Source organism: Medicago sativa, chromosome 1, assembly GCF_051527215.1.
Source record: "Medicago sativa cultivar Bolivia chromosome 1, Bolivia_mono, whole genome shotgun sequence".
Classification (NCBI taxonomy): domain Eukaryota; kingdom Viridiplantae; phylum Streptophyta; class Magnoliopsida; order Fabales; family Fabaceae; genus Medicago; species Medicago sativa.
The window spans coordinates 15,404,499-15,418,404 of record NC_140749.1 but is presented as its reverse complement, the minus strand read 5'-3'; the positions used below and the strand labels follow the sequence as shown (position 1 = coordinate 15,418,404).

General features: G+C 33.7%; 1 protein-coding gene and 1 pseudogene across 1 annotated transcript; both read left to right on the top strand.

Moving 5' to 3' along the window:
- The first annotated feature begins 184 nt into the window (after window positions 1–184).
- LOC146953023 (rust resistance kinase Lr10-like) lies at window positions 185–2,247 on the top strand. The gene is made up of 2 exons (XM_085707577.1): window positions 185–902; window positions 996–2,247. Exons 1-2 carry the CDS (start codon window positions 302–304, stop codon window positions 2,111–2,113), a joined length of 1,719 nt encoding a protein of 572 aa, XP_085563703.1. The 5' UTR covers window positions 185–301; the 3' UTR covers window positions 2,114–2,247.
- Window positions 2,248–5,269: 3,022 nt separating this feature from the next.
- LOC146953022 (rust resistance kinase Lr10 pseudogene) lies at window positions 5,270–6,478 on the top strand (annotated as a pseudogene).
- Window positions 6,479–13,906: the final 7,428 nt, after the last annotated feature.

Here is a 13,906-nt window from a genome sequence, read left to right as displayed (position 1 = left end):
AGTCAAAGTCATTATCAAAGAGTCCACAGAACCTGAGAAGGATCTTCTAGCCGTCCATCATGACTTTCAATGCACAAGTTAATTATTAAGGACAAAATAGTAGTTGTTGACTTGATGAAAATTTTGTCGTGTTGGTCTTGGACTTGGAATATTCTTAATCTATATTTTTTGCAGCATTATTTTCAACTTACAATGCATAGACTTATTAGTATATTTCTATTACTTTCAGCCTTCTCCAAGAGGGCTTGCTAAGATATATATGAAATTAAACAATTTAGAAGAGTGATTCATTCACTTCAACATGTCACTCACAATCACAATACTAGTAATGATATTGCAGCTAATCAACCTTGGAATTGGTCTGAGTGATGCATCCATTGGATGTCACTTTAATCTCAATTGTAAACACAACACCAAGATTCTTGAATTTCCTACTTATCCAGTCCCTCTAAAATTCATCGTTAGGGACATTTATTACGACATCCAAAGAATAGATCTATCTGATCCCAGAAATTGTTTATCTCAAATTTTACTTGATCACAACTTTTCATTCTTTTATCCTTTTAAGCCTTATCTCTCCAGAATTTCAGTAACTGTCAATATTAGTGTTTTCAATTGTTCTTCAGTAGTACAACTAAGAAACGACAATCAAATGGGCAATGGTGTGCAAGATATCAAATCATGTCCAATTTATGTCACTGATTCGGATTATGAAACAATCGTTGATTCTGATCTTGTATACTGCATTAAACTCTTTGATCGTGTTTCTTCATTTTGGGGAGCTATGCTTCAATACAACATACTCTCATTGACATGGTCTGGAACAAATTTTGACATAGGATGCTTGAAATGTGAACACAAATTAAAGAAGAAGATTTCTTTCATTATTCTATCCACTGCAGGTTAGAGTGAGACATGTTTGTTCTTGTTCTTTAATTGATTTTTTATTATATATATAGCTGAGATTTTTAAGATATTAAATGCTAAATTTTCAGGTGTAATCATCGGTTCAGCTTTGTTAGTGCTTGTGCTCGGTGCTACTGTTCGAATTCATCGCCATTTCAGGATGAAAGGCGAAGATCATACAAGAATCGAAAACTTTTTGAAGGATTACAAAGCTTTAAAGCCAACTAGATTCTCCTATGCTGACATAAAGAGAATCACAAATAAATTTAAGGATAAGATTGGAGAAGGAGCTCATGGAGCTGTTTACAAAGGTAAATTATCGAGCCAAATTTTTGTTGCTGTTAAGATGCTCAATAATGCTCAGGGAGATGGGAAGGAGTTCATAAATGAAGTAGGAACTATGGGTAAAATCCACCATCTCAATGTTGTTAGATTGCTTGGCTTTTGCGCCGATGGATTTCATCGTGCTCTAGTCTATGACTTTTTCCCAAATGGTTCGTTACAGAAATTCATTTCGCATCCTAGCAACAAAGATGGTTTCCTTGGATGGGAAAAGTTGCAACAAATTGCTCTAGGCATAGCCAATGGAATCGAGTATCTTCACCAAGGTTGTGATCAAAGAATTCTTCACTTTGACATCAATCCTCATAATGTCTTGATCGATGACAATTTAACCCCAAAAATTACAGACTTCGGTTTGGCTAAGATGTGCTCGAAAAATCAAAGTATTGTATCTATGACCGCGGCCAGAGGAACATTAGGATACATGGCACCTGAAGTTTTTTCTAGAAACTTTGGGAATGTCTCTTATAAGTCCGATATATATAGTTATGGCATGTTGTTGCTGGAGATGGTTGGGGGAAGGAAGAATACAAACACAACCACAAGTGAAGAAAGTCCACAAGTTTTATATCCAGATTGGATCCACAGTTTACTTGAAGGAGGAGACATACAAATCCCTATAGATGAAGATCAAGATGATTTCAGAATTGCAAAAAAAATGGCAATTGTGGGACTATGGTGCATTCAGTGGCAACCTATGCATCGTCCGTCAATGAAAACTGTGTTGCAAATGCTACAAGGAGAGGGAGACAAGCTAAAAGTTCCATGCAATCCTTTTGGGCCTTCAACTTCCACCAATACAACTGCTACTATCGTTGCAAAACCTATGAGTTTGGAGCTGGAAGTGATTAAAGAGTTAGATTAGATGAAAATAATAAAAGACTTATGTTCGATATATAATATTGTCAATGGTTTATTACTTTGAAACAAACTACTTACTTTTGATTTGTAAATTTAAGGAGATATATGTAAAATTTGAATGTCAAATGAAAAATTTAGTGGACATTGATGTGCTTGTCATTCTCAATGCAAGAGCTTAATATTTACTCCTTAGAGTATTAAACTATAGGATTGTAACAGCATCTTCAATGCAAGCTTCTTTGTCCATTACCAAAAGTGATGCAAAATAGTTACTTGAATTGGTGAATAATTACAAAGCATGTTTAAGTGAAATTAAGTTAGAAAATGCGTATACAAGCATACTCTCTCCTTCAATCTTTGAGTGTCAGGAATAAATTTTCTGTTAAATAAGTTAGAATTATTGGTAGGAAATTTATAAATTATTGTTGAGATTTAATGATATGTAGTTATGGTTGTTATTCAATTAATAAATTTGTAGAAGTGTTGCATTGGAAGAGTTCAATTCTTATTAGGAATTGATATTTAAAAATTACAAATGGGTGAAGAAACGCATGAAACTCCCTTAAAAACTCAGTTTAAGAGTTCTATATTGAAGATGTTCTAGCTCGGGCAATCATCGACATTAATTGAGTTATGTGCAACCACACAAATGAGTTGGACACCACATATTTTTTCATTTATAAAGTGTTCAACCTTCATTTTTTCAAACAATGTGAGGCTTCCAACTCTACAACCCGTTAAACAATTATTAAAGAATTGCATATGCTTAGATCAGAGCCGTGTGCAAGTGTAACAAGGCCATTGACACTGGGTCTCTAACTTTGAGTGGCCTCAAAATTTGAAAGAAAAGAAAGGAAAAAAAACTTGTACCTACAGACAAAATATGTCATTAAATATCATTTTTCAATAGGTAAATATCTGAAATACAATAATTTTGTTGTCAATTTATCCATTGTCTATAGGTAAATGTTGTTTGGGTAAAAATCATGTTTAAACAATTGCTCCTATATTTAACTACAACTTAATTGTCTATCAGTGCAAGTGACGTTAGATTTTTTGCAATACTTTTCAAATAATTTTTTTTTCAAGATTACAGTAGGGGTTTCAAATTTTCGTGGACGGCCGTCTTCTCCAATGCTTACTGGTTGTAGGCCCACACTACCTCTCCATGGATTTGATTGATTGACCTCAAAGACAAAGCTTACAGCTTCTTGAGGCATAATCTTTATTTTTTTTTTTTTTTTGGTTAGGTTTGGAAATATCTCTTATTAGTTAGTCATGTATTTTTTGTTTGTATACACAACGTAGTTACGTAGCGAAACCTTGAACCTTGCCTTCTAGTCATCATTCTATAATGACTAACGACCCAAAACGAGTGGACTCAATTGGTGTGAGTGCCTTCAAGTCTAGAGTGAAGTTTCTGAGAAAGAGATGAGAAAGGGACAGAAATTAATGTGATAAAGGCAGGCAATTAATAACCTTTGATTAGTAAACGAGTGGAAAGGAGAAAACCGCCCAACAAGAGGTATCCATATTGCATACTGTACTCCATAAGATAGAATCGAGGGCAAGATACAATTTATTTTGAAGAGAAATCTGAGGACGATATTGAACATGGGAAATTTGCGAATAGTGTTCGGTAGACCAAGTCCAAGAGAAACGAGGTCAAAGATAGTTTGTATTGGGTTGCAATAGAGAAGATAGAATAAAACGGTTTCATAGAAAAAAGTTGTTGTTCTCACTTAAGACAATGCTAAGAAACACTACAAAATGACCATTTTAACCCCATCGGCAATTAACAACCACCAGATGCTTTTCAGCGGCAGTTTACTACCGTGGCCATTTTGTGTCCCAGAACACCATATTTTTCATCTTAATGTACTGCAAAATTAACAAAAATGATAAATGAGTGAACAAAAACGATAAAATGAAATGTGATAAAAGGAATAAAGCTAAAAACAACAAAAAAAAAAAAATCAATTAGATTTGGCACATAACTTATTTATGGTTTTTTTTAAGAGGAGTGGTGATGTTGGAGAGGTTTTCATACCATTGTATGTTTGAACACCTTCTCCAACGTCACCACGCATCTTATAAACTGTTTATGCCCATTAAAAAAAAATATTAAGTTGTAATAAGTTTGGCGGTTTTAACTACAACTTAATTGTCTGTCACTATAAGTGGTGTTTAGGTTTGTGGATTTTTGTTTAGTTTTTAAGAGGAGTGATGATGAGAAGGAACGTGTTCGAACCATTGTTCGAACACCTTCGCTCCCATCACCACGCATCTTATAATCTGTATATTTGTTGAGTGTGGGTTGTAGAAACATAGAAAACAACGTGTGGGTTGTCGACCACAGAAAGTGAAGGTGGAAGCTCATCCACAAAAGAAAAAAAAAGCAACGGAAGTTAGTTTCCGCCGGATCATCTCACAATGGCAGTTAGCTTCCGCCGGATCATATCACAACAATAGGTAGCTGCGGTTGCATCCTAAAGCCTCAACAGTAACCAAATTCAGTTGTTAAAACCTGTTTCAACATAGAATGTTTCATGTTTCATTGTAAAAACCTGCACTTATACCCTTATAAAATGTCATGTTTTTTCATTGTATTTTCACATCAGCAGCAATAATAAATTACCAACATACGAATTATCAACATTTAATTCAAAATAAACGCAAATTACCATGATGAAATAGAAATGCACCAACATCAGTTAAATACAAAATGTCAACCAAATAAGAACAAATGTCATCAATGATTGGAAATGAAACTAACAAAACCTAAAACGAACAAGTCCTAAAACTAACTAAATGACACTACTCCTGCTCCTGCTGATGCCTCCTCGGCCTCCTATGCCTCCTAGTCAATATTGGTATCAACATCTCCCTAACATCGTGCAAGGTCAGATACAACTGCTCAATGCTCATCTCATCCTGACCCAAATATTCATCATCCTGCCTAACAGCGCCACTAACCATCTCAATGGTATCAGGCGAGCCTCTATCCTGGTATTCCTGCTCCTATGCAGTGATCTACTCTTCATTTGCTGGCCTTGGAGGAGATCCCTCAAGAAGATTGCATTCATTATTTTATCCTCTGCAGGTGACACAACTTTGCTCATGTCCTTTCACTTCCATTTCTTAAATTTTTCTGAGAACTTTTAGGGATATTGAATATTAAATTTACATGTTTAATAATCGGTTTAACTTTGCTAGTGATTATGCTTGGTGCTATTATTCGAATTCATCGCCATTTCAAGATGAAAGGCGAAGATCATGAAAGAATCGAAAACTTTTTGAAGGATTAGATGGATTTAAAGCCAACCAGATTCTCCTATGATGACATAAAGAGAATTACAAACAAATTTAAGGATAAGATCGGAGAAGGAGCTCATGGAGCTGTTTACAAAGTTATATTGTCGAGTCAAATTATTGTTGCTATTAAGATGCTCAATAACGCAGAGAGAGGTGGGAAGGAGTTCAAAAATGAAGTGGGAACTATGGGAAAAATCCATTATCTCAATGTTGTTTGTGTGCTTGGCTTTTGCACCGATGGATTTCACCGTACTATAGTCTATGACTTTTTCCCAGATGGTTGGTTGCAGAAATTCATTTCACCTCCTATCAACAAAGATAATTTCTTTGGATGGGACAAGTTGCAACAAATTGGTCTAGGCATAGCCAATGGAATAGAGTATCTTCACCAAGGTTGTGATCAAAGCATTCTTCATTTTGACACCAATCCTTATACCGTCTCTGTCGACGAAAATTTCACCCCAAAAATTACAGACTTCGATTTGGCTAAAATGTGCTCGAAAAATCAAAATACTATATCTATGGCCGCAGCCAGAGGTACATTAGGATAAATGGCACCAGAAGTTTTTTCTAGAAACTTCAAGAATGTCTCTTATAAGTCTGATATATATAGAGCTTTGGTATGTTGCTATTGGAAATTGTTGGAAGAGGAAAGAATACAAACACAACCATAAGTGAAGAAAATTTCCAAGTTCTATATCCAGATTGGATCCACAGTTTGCTTGAAGGGGGAAGAAATACAAATCCCAATAGATGCAGACAGTGATTTGAGAATTGCAAAAAAAATGGCAATTGTGGGACTTTGGTGCATCCTGTGGCAACCTATGCATCGTCCGTCCATGAAAACGGTGATGCAAATGCTACAAGGTCAGGGAGACAAGTTAAAAGTTCCATGCAATTCTTTTGGGTCTTCAACTTACACCTAAAATCCATCATCTTAATGTTGTTCGTTTGCTTTGCTTCATTGTCAATTTTTTTTTACTTTTCAGTGAAATTTTCTACCAATAAAAGAGATGAAAACTTGTCTAAAAGAGCTCGAGAGGTCTACAAACGAAGATAACTACTACAAAATATCCCCTTTAATAGCATTCATTAGGGCGTTTAATAGCGCTTGTCAAGCTCTAAGAAAGCCCCCGCTATAATAGGTCAGAACCCCTATAATAGCGCTTTCAAAATGCTATTAAATAGCAGTGTTTCAATAGTGCTTTCAAAAAAGCGCTAAGATAGCCTTATTTTTGTGCTATTTATAAGCAGATGTTTCTTAGCGTTTTCCGGAAAGCGCTATCTTAACTACCCCCTTTGACAGCGCTTTCAGAAAAGCGCTAATAAAAGTCCCAATTTTTTTATTTTAAATATTAAATCTACAAGCAACAGCATCATAATAAGATACTAATTCGATAAAAAATATATATATACGTATCAGAAACACTAATAATCCATTAATAGAAATAAACAACAATAATGTGTTGATCAAAAACTTAATTACAAATGACATCTATTGTACACTTGCATAAAAATGCAAACTCTTTGCACAATATGTATATATGAACGATGACAAACCTAAAGTAACTTACAAAACTCTGACTTTTTTTCTCCAATTTTCCATACTAATTGGAACCTCCCGACGAACGATGACTCCAATGTAACCGATAAAACCTTGGCTTTAAAACAAGACTTGAGATATGGATGCTTCCCTGAAAAAGAAAATTCATATACATATTGAAAAAGCATCAAAATCAATACTTTGTACATACTATACACTGCGGAAAATTAACGCAAATGAACCGGCAGCAAATATCGGTGAACATAGTGAACTAACAAGACTAATAAAAATGCAACCAAATGTTTAACTAACCTGACTCCTAAGAGATGAGGAAAGTCAACGCAAATGCTTCGTGAAGAATCAGCAAAAAAAAAAATCAAAAGCGTGAAATATTCTACGAACAAAAGTGAACCAACAAAACAAAAACTTGTAATCAGTTCAGATTTATCAAAGTTAAGACTCAACAAGAAACTAATAAGTTGTGCTTAACTTTTCTTTATAATACTCAAAGGAACTACAAATAATACTCACAACGGACTAATTTACCTTTTCAAGTTTTCGTTAGGCGACAAGCCTTCTTGACTTTGAACCAAGTTACCAATTTCAAGTTCATTCTTGTCATTCACTTGAACATGTTGACCTGTAAGAGAATGGTACATAATACATGCTTTAGAGACTTTGGAAGTAGAATCTACATTAAGAATCACAAGAAAAATTCAACTGTATACATACATACATACATACATACATACATACATACATACATATATATATATATATAGGGGATGTATCAAGTGAGAGGATGTCTTATAATGAGAGGATGAGAGCATTAAATATTAACTGTTGGATTAAAATAAAGGGCTGAGATTAAATCTCTTATTATAGGACTTCACGTGATCTCATGAATCTTGAGTTTAGAAAGTGGACATGATTTGATTTCTTTTTCCAGTGCTTCATGTCTCCCTAACTCCTCTTCCTTCTTCCTTCTCTCTGTCAACGCGATAAAAAAATCAAGCTCCATGATTTGTACTTTCTCTCAAGAATCTGGGCTAATCAATTAAAACTAATATCTTGCAAAATTATTGTTGTTGTTTGTGCTATCTCAATCAATATCAATTAAAATCCTCTGTCTATTCAACTCTGGATCTGGTAAAAAAAACTCAGGAGCAATCACTGGATCAAATAGCAAGTTTGTCTTCTTTTTGGTACTTCATCCCTTTCAAATTTAGCTTCACCATTATTCTGTGCGAGGCTATTTGCTATATCAGCTCTATTAAAAAATTTAATTAATTTATGAAAGAGAATTTGGGATGAAAGATTGTTTTATACAGCTTATCTTTTAACTATGAAACTCAGCAAGCTTTTGATTCTCGCCATAATTCCTTTAATGATGAATTAATTTGGGATAAAATGAAACATTTTCAGAATTAATTTGAAATTTGGAATTTTTCTTATGAACTTTGAACATAAATCAAGTGCTGCATAAATGATATATAAATTTGAAATGCAGTCACGTTTGTAAAAAAATACAAGGTTGGTGATTCATATGGAAAGAGGGATGAAATTGTAAGAACTGGACGAAGCAGAAAGACAACTCATAGCAGCTCAGATGGATTACGAGTGAGAGAGAAAGCGGAAAGAGATAAGCATCTAAAAGACATCATGTAATTATAACCGTTTGATTAGATCTAAGGGTTGTGATTTAACCCTCTCATCCTCTCATAATAAGAGTCCTCTCATTTGAAATGTCCTCTATATATATATATATATATATATATATATATATATATATATATATATATATGGAATTTGCTAGAACACACCCACTAGTTTTTATGTGGGAGTGTTTTAGCAAAGCTACACCTTAGGGTGTATTTAACCACTTTTTAGTTATTCACTTGCTAAAATACTCCTTCTAAAAAGTAAGTGGGTGTATCCTAGCAAACCCCTATAGGATTTGCTAGAACACACCCACTTGTTTTTGTTAGAAGGTGTGTTATAGCAACATACACCTTAAGGTGTATTTATTAACTTTTTAGTTATAACTTGCTAAAACACTCCCACATAAAAACTAGTGGGTGTGTTCTAGCAAACCCCTATATGTATATATATATTCTTGTAAAAGTAATACTTAATTATCTCTAATAATTTAAAGAGTGAATAGTCGTTAATCTCTGAATGTTGAGGTGTTGTCATCATGTAGGAGCTAGAAAAGAGAGTGACTGCATTTTGTTTTTGGAAGGTCCGCCACTTTGCTTCATAGGAGCGATAGCAAAGCTGTATAAAGGAAAAAAAGTTGATATAGCTTGCTCTTATTCCAGAGTCTGTCTTCTCTTAATAGTATTATAGACCAAATTGGCTAACGGAACAAACATTTGATGACCAATCTAACAAATGAAAGACACATTCAAGTATTAAACTATCTAATGAAAGATACTTTTGTGGACATATGTAATTTTAATATTACTTTTTGGGTGTGGTTATGGTGCATAAGGAGATCCTTATGCACCGTGCATAATTGCTTTCTACATCCAACATAATTGCTTTCTACACCCCAAGTGAAAGCTTAATTCTAATAAGTCCTGCATAAGTCCAGCCCATTAACACCTAGTCCAACAAAAACAATTTAACCTTTCTACACCCCCGTAGCCGGAAACCACCGCCGGAACCTTTCACTATCGCCGGAAACACACCGCCAGAAACTCATCATCACCACCACTGCCGGAACTCCGATCGAATCTCCGATCAATCTCAGATCGAATTCATCATCTCCGTTCGAATCCGCCTCCTTCGCCGTCCTTCATCTCCGATCGAATTCGTCATCTGCGATCAATCTCAGATCGAATCTGCCTCCTTCGCCATCCTTCATCTCCGATCAATCTCAGATCGAATTCATCATCTCCATTCGAACTCGTCATCTTCATCTCCAATCGGAAGGTTCGTAAACCCTAATTACAAGCCTCGTTCTTCTCCAATTTCCAAGTACGAGTTCCCCAAGCCTGTTACTCATTGATCTATTTCTATTATCGTTCCTTTTTACTTCGATTTCATTTCCTTGCTTGCGATTGTTAATCTGGTGATTATGTGCAGTTGTTTGAATCCCATTGAAGCCTCTTTTCGTTGATCCAATGGATTTCGATGATGAACAAGGTATGTATCGTTCATGCAAAAACCATTCGTAGGTTTTCAGTTTTCTGCTTTTTGTTTCCTTTACTTTCTCTCAATTTCTGTTCCAATTAGTGGTTTTCAGCAAACCGTTAGAGATTGAGGTTTGGATTTCAAGGCACAATTTCTAATGCATGTTCAATGTACTTTCCATTGCAACATTTTTATCATTATTTATGTTGTAGCTATGAGGTTTGGATTTTGATTATATCTATGTGGAGTAGTTAATTATTTGGATGTTTTTGTATAATTTGTCATAAAAGTGTTCTTTATATGATTATTTGGATGTCTCCGTATTCATCAATCGTACTTTCATGATAATCCAAGGAATATTACTAACCTGGACGGTGGTATTCAATGTTGTTGTTTAATTTTTGGAAATGGTTTCATAATGTGTAATTTCGAATTGGTTTAATTTCTGGAAAATCAACTCAGATAGTTTAATTTTAGGAAATGGTTTTCAGCATTTTACTCTGAAAACCAATATGATGTGTAAATGGTTTTAGCAAGTTTTACTCTGAAACCATTTTGCTGTGGAAATGGTTTCAGAGCGTTGATTTGCTTTGGAACTGTTTTTAACAATTTCTTTGTTTGGTTTAGAATCTAAGTTGTAAAATGTGTTATTTTGCTCTGAATTTAAAATGGTTTACATGTATGTGAAATAGACTTAATCTTAATTGTCTCAGGAAATGAATTCATACTGTTGATTTATTTCTTATTGTAGTATGTTTTGTTTAAAAATCATATAGAAAACCATTTTACTCTGAAAACCAATATGCTGTGTAAATGGTTTTAGCAAGTTTTACTCTGAAACCATTTTGCTGTGGAAATGGTTTCAGAGCGTTGATTTGCTTTGGAACTGTTTTTAACAAATTTCTATGTTTGGTTTAGAATCTAAGTTGTAAAATGAGAAACCATGGGAAGAATGACAAGGCTGCAAAAACTATGGATTTGAGAATTGGAATCTGTTCATCAATATTAAGCAACTCAAGCAATTGCAAAAGAAACTATGTGGAGAAGGCAGCAACTTCATACTATGAAGAATTGATTCAAAAGCTAGCACGTCCAACATGATATATAACCTCCGATAACGGATTGGATTAGTGTTAATGTTTTTTTTATTGAATTTATGGATTTAATGGTTATCTTTGATCATGCAGGTGAAAAAAACTAAAAAGCTAGAGTAATTGCCATCATTCAGTTTTGGGCTAACACAAATGGATGAGGAGGAAAGGAATGACACAGCTTCATCATCTGATGGTGGTAAAAAGAAGGAGCAGAAAACAAGAAAGTCCAAGGGTAAAGAAAAGAAGCATCAAATAAAGAAACAGCAACATGTTGCACAAGATTGTGATGAAGAATTGATTCAAAAGCTAGCACGTTAATGTTTTTTTTATTGAATTTCCGGATTTCTAGATTAGTGTTAAGTTTCTTGTTAATGTTTGTATCAAGTTTATGAATTTCTGGATTTGTAAAAAGTTTATGGTGAAACAAACTTAGGGGTATGGAATACTGAAACCATAAGTATGGTTTAATGGTTTTGATAGTTAGGTGTGTCTTTTTATAGTATCTATCATATTATACTATTCATCTTATTTAATTGTTGGTCCAATAATGTTCAATTTAATTTAATTTTACTAAAATTAGGGGCATGAAATACTGAAATCATAAGTACGGTTAAATGGTTTTGATAATGTTCTATGTGAAACCAAAATAACTGCCTAATGGTTTTAAATGAAATTATTAATTTGTTTTAAACAATTTATCTTCTAGAAAAAGAAAACAGACTTTTGCTTTATTTTATGTTTGTTTTTCGTGTTAAACCTCTCGAGTTTCTACGAAAAGTGACATAATCAGTTGATTGTGTCTTTTTATAGTATCTATCATAGTATACCGTTCATTTTTTTTTAATTTTTGGCCCAAGAATGTTCAATTTTATTAAAATTAGTTTTCAATGTAACCACTTAATAGTACACATTTTGATAGTTTTCAATGTGAAACCAAAATAATTGTCTAATGGTTTTGTAATAAAAAAAAAAGTGATAAACATTAAAATCATTATTAAGTAACCACTTAATAGTACACACTCATAACCTATTAAATAATTGTCAAATGGTAAATAAAATAAAAGAATAGTGAAAATTATTGTTGATAAATGGTTTTAAATAAAAACAATTACTGAAACTATAAGTATGGTTCAATGGTTTTGCTAGTGTTCTATGCGAAACCAAACTAACTGTCTAAGGGTTTTGTAACAACCTATAATCATGAATACGTAACAACAAAGAATGTGAATGTTATAATTTCCAATAACAAAGTGCTCCACAACAAGTGCTCCTAAAGGATGCTAGCTATGTCAAAAATGCTAGCTATGTCTTCCGCAGCATCAACTTGGATGTCATAGTAAAAAGATGCTTTTGAGAGAGCTTCATTTCTAAAGAATTCTTGAATTACAGTTGCTTCATCAACCACCATCTCCTTTCTACAAAACCAGAATTTACGCAGTTTGTTCAGAATTGCAGTCCATAAAATTAATTACATTTCAACATCTAAGAAAGATATGTACATACATTTAAGACTATTAAGTACATACACTGTGTATCTAAAAAACTCAGAAGCTTAAACCAAAGCACATGATCCATACAACCATATTTGCAACATAAGTAGAAAGTCCTGACAGAGGTAGAGCAGAAACCAAAGTGACATGATAAGGTGAGGATTCCTAGTAAACTAAAGTCAAGGAAAAAACCCAGTAATGAACTTTTGTCCTATGAATCTGAAGGTGAAGATTCCTTGTGTTTTTATATTATATTGCTTCAAACATGAAAAGTTATATTTCTCCTATGTAATGGGAAGCTTATACACACATAAATCACCCAAACAACTAAACACATACATTACCAAGTAAAATAATATTCTCCTATGTAATGGGAAGCTTATACACACATAAATCACCCAAACAACTAAACACATACATTACCAAGTAAAATAATCTGAAAGGTTAGTTTTCACATTGTTTGTTCAATTCTAAATTTCCCATGCCAAATTGCAGCATTATAGAACTAGAGGATCATAAATGTGAAAACTATGCAAAATCCTGTCCAAGGAAACTAGACACGGGCATAAATTAACATGAACATCATACCATCAGGGCCAACTGTCTTCCATCTATAACAATCCTATCAAAGGGATCCTTTGCCTCATGCAGTAGAAGAACATAAGGCAAAAATCATTTATAAGCAGATATAAGACACAGAGCTTAATTAATCTTAAATTAATCAAAATCTGCGACTAACAACAAACAATCTAAAACCAGACTATGCAATATTATCGATGCAAACAGAAATGATACCTTTATGTCTGCTCCTGCAGTAGAAGTATCCTTTCGTCTCTGATAGCCACCACTGTTGGAGTTGAAGCAGCAATAGTTTGGTTGTGTGTGACGGAAAACTGATCGGCTTCTGTACCATCGAGGAACAAATATCCATTTCTTCAACCCTAAGTTTCCAACAACTTAGTTAATATCGAATCTAAAATTTACACATAATCGCATTTCGAACAAACAAATCCATTCATTTTGCAGAATCAAAACACATTTAAAGAACATAGATGCAGGAGAATCACATTGCTGAGATTAGAGAAGTAAATAAAATTTGGTTCAAGCATTTTATCAGACAAAAATCAAGCATTGTACCATAAAGGTTGATTGAAGCATTTTATTAAACAGAAAACAAACATTGTGTCATAAAGTTTGGTTGCAGAATTTTATCAAAC

Bases quoted from the DNA above. Each gene is read 5' to 3' on its own strand.
- LOC146953023 (XM_085707577.1), top strand. From the start codon at position 302: ATGTCACTCACAATCACAATACTAGTAATGATATTGCAGCTAATCAAC. The intron at 903-995 runs GTTAGAGTGAGA...CTAAATTTTCAG, and splicing joins CATTATTCTATCCACTGCAG to GTGTAATCATCGGTTCAGCT.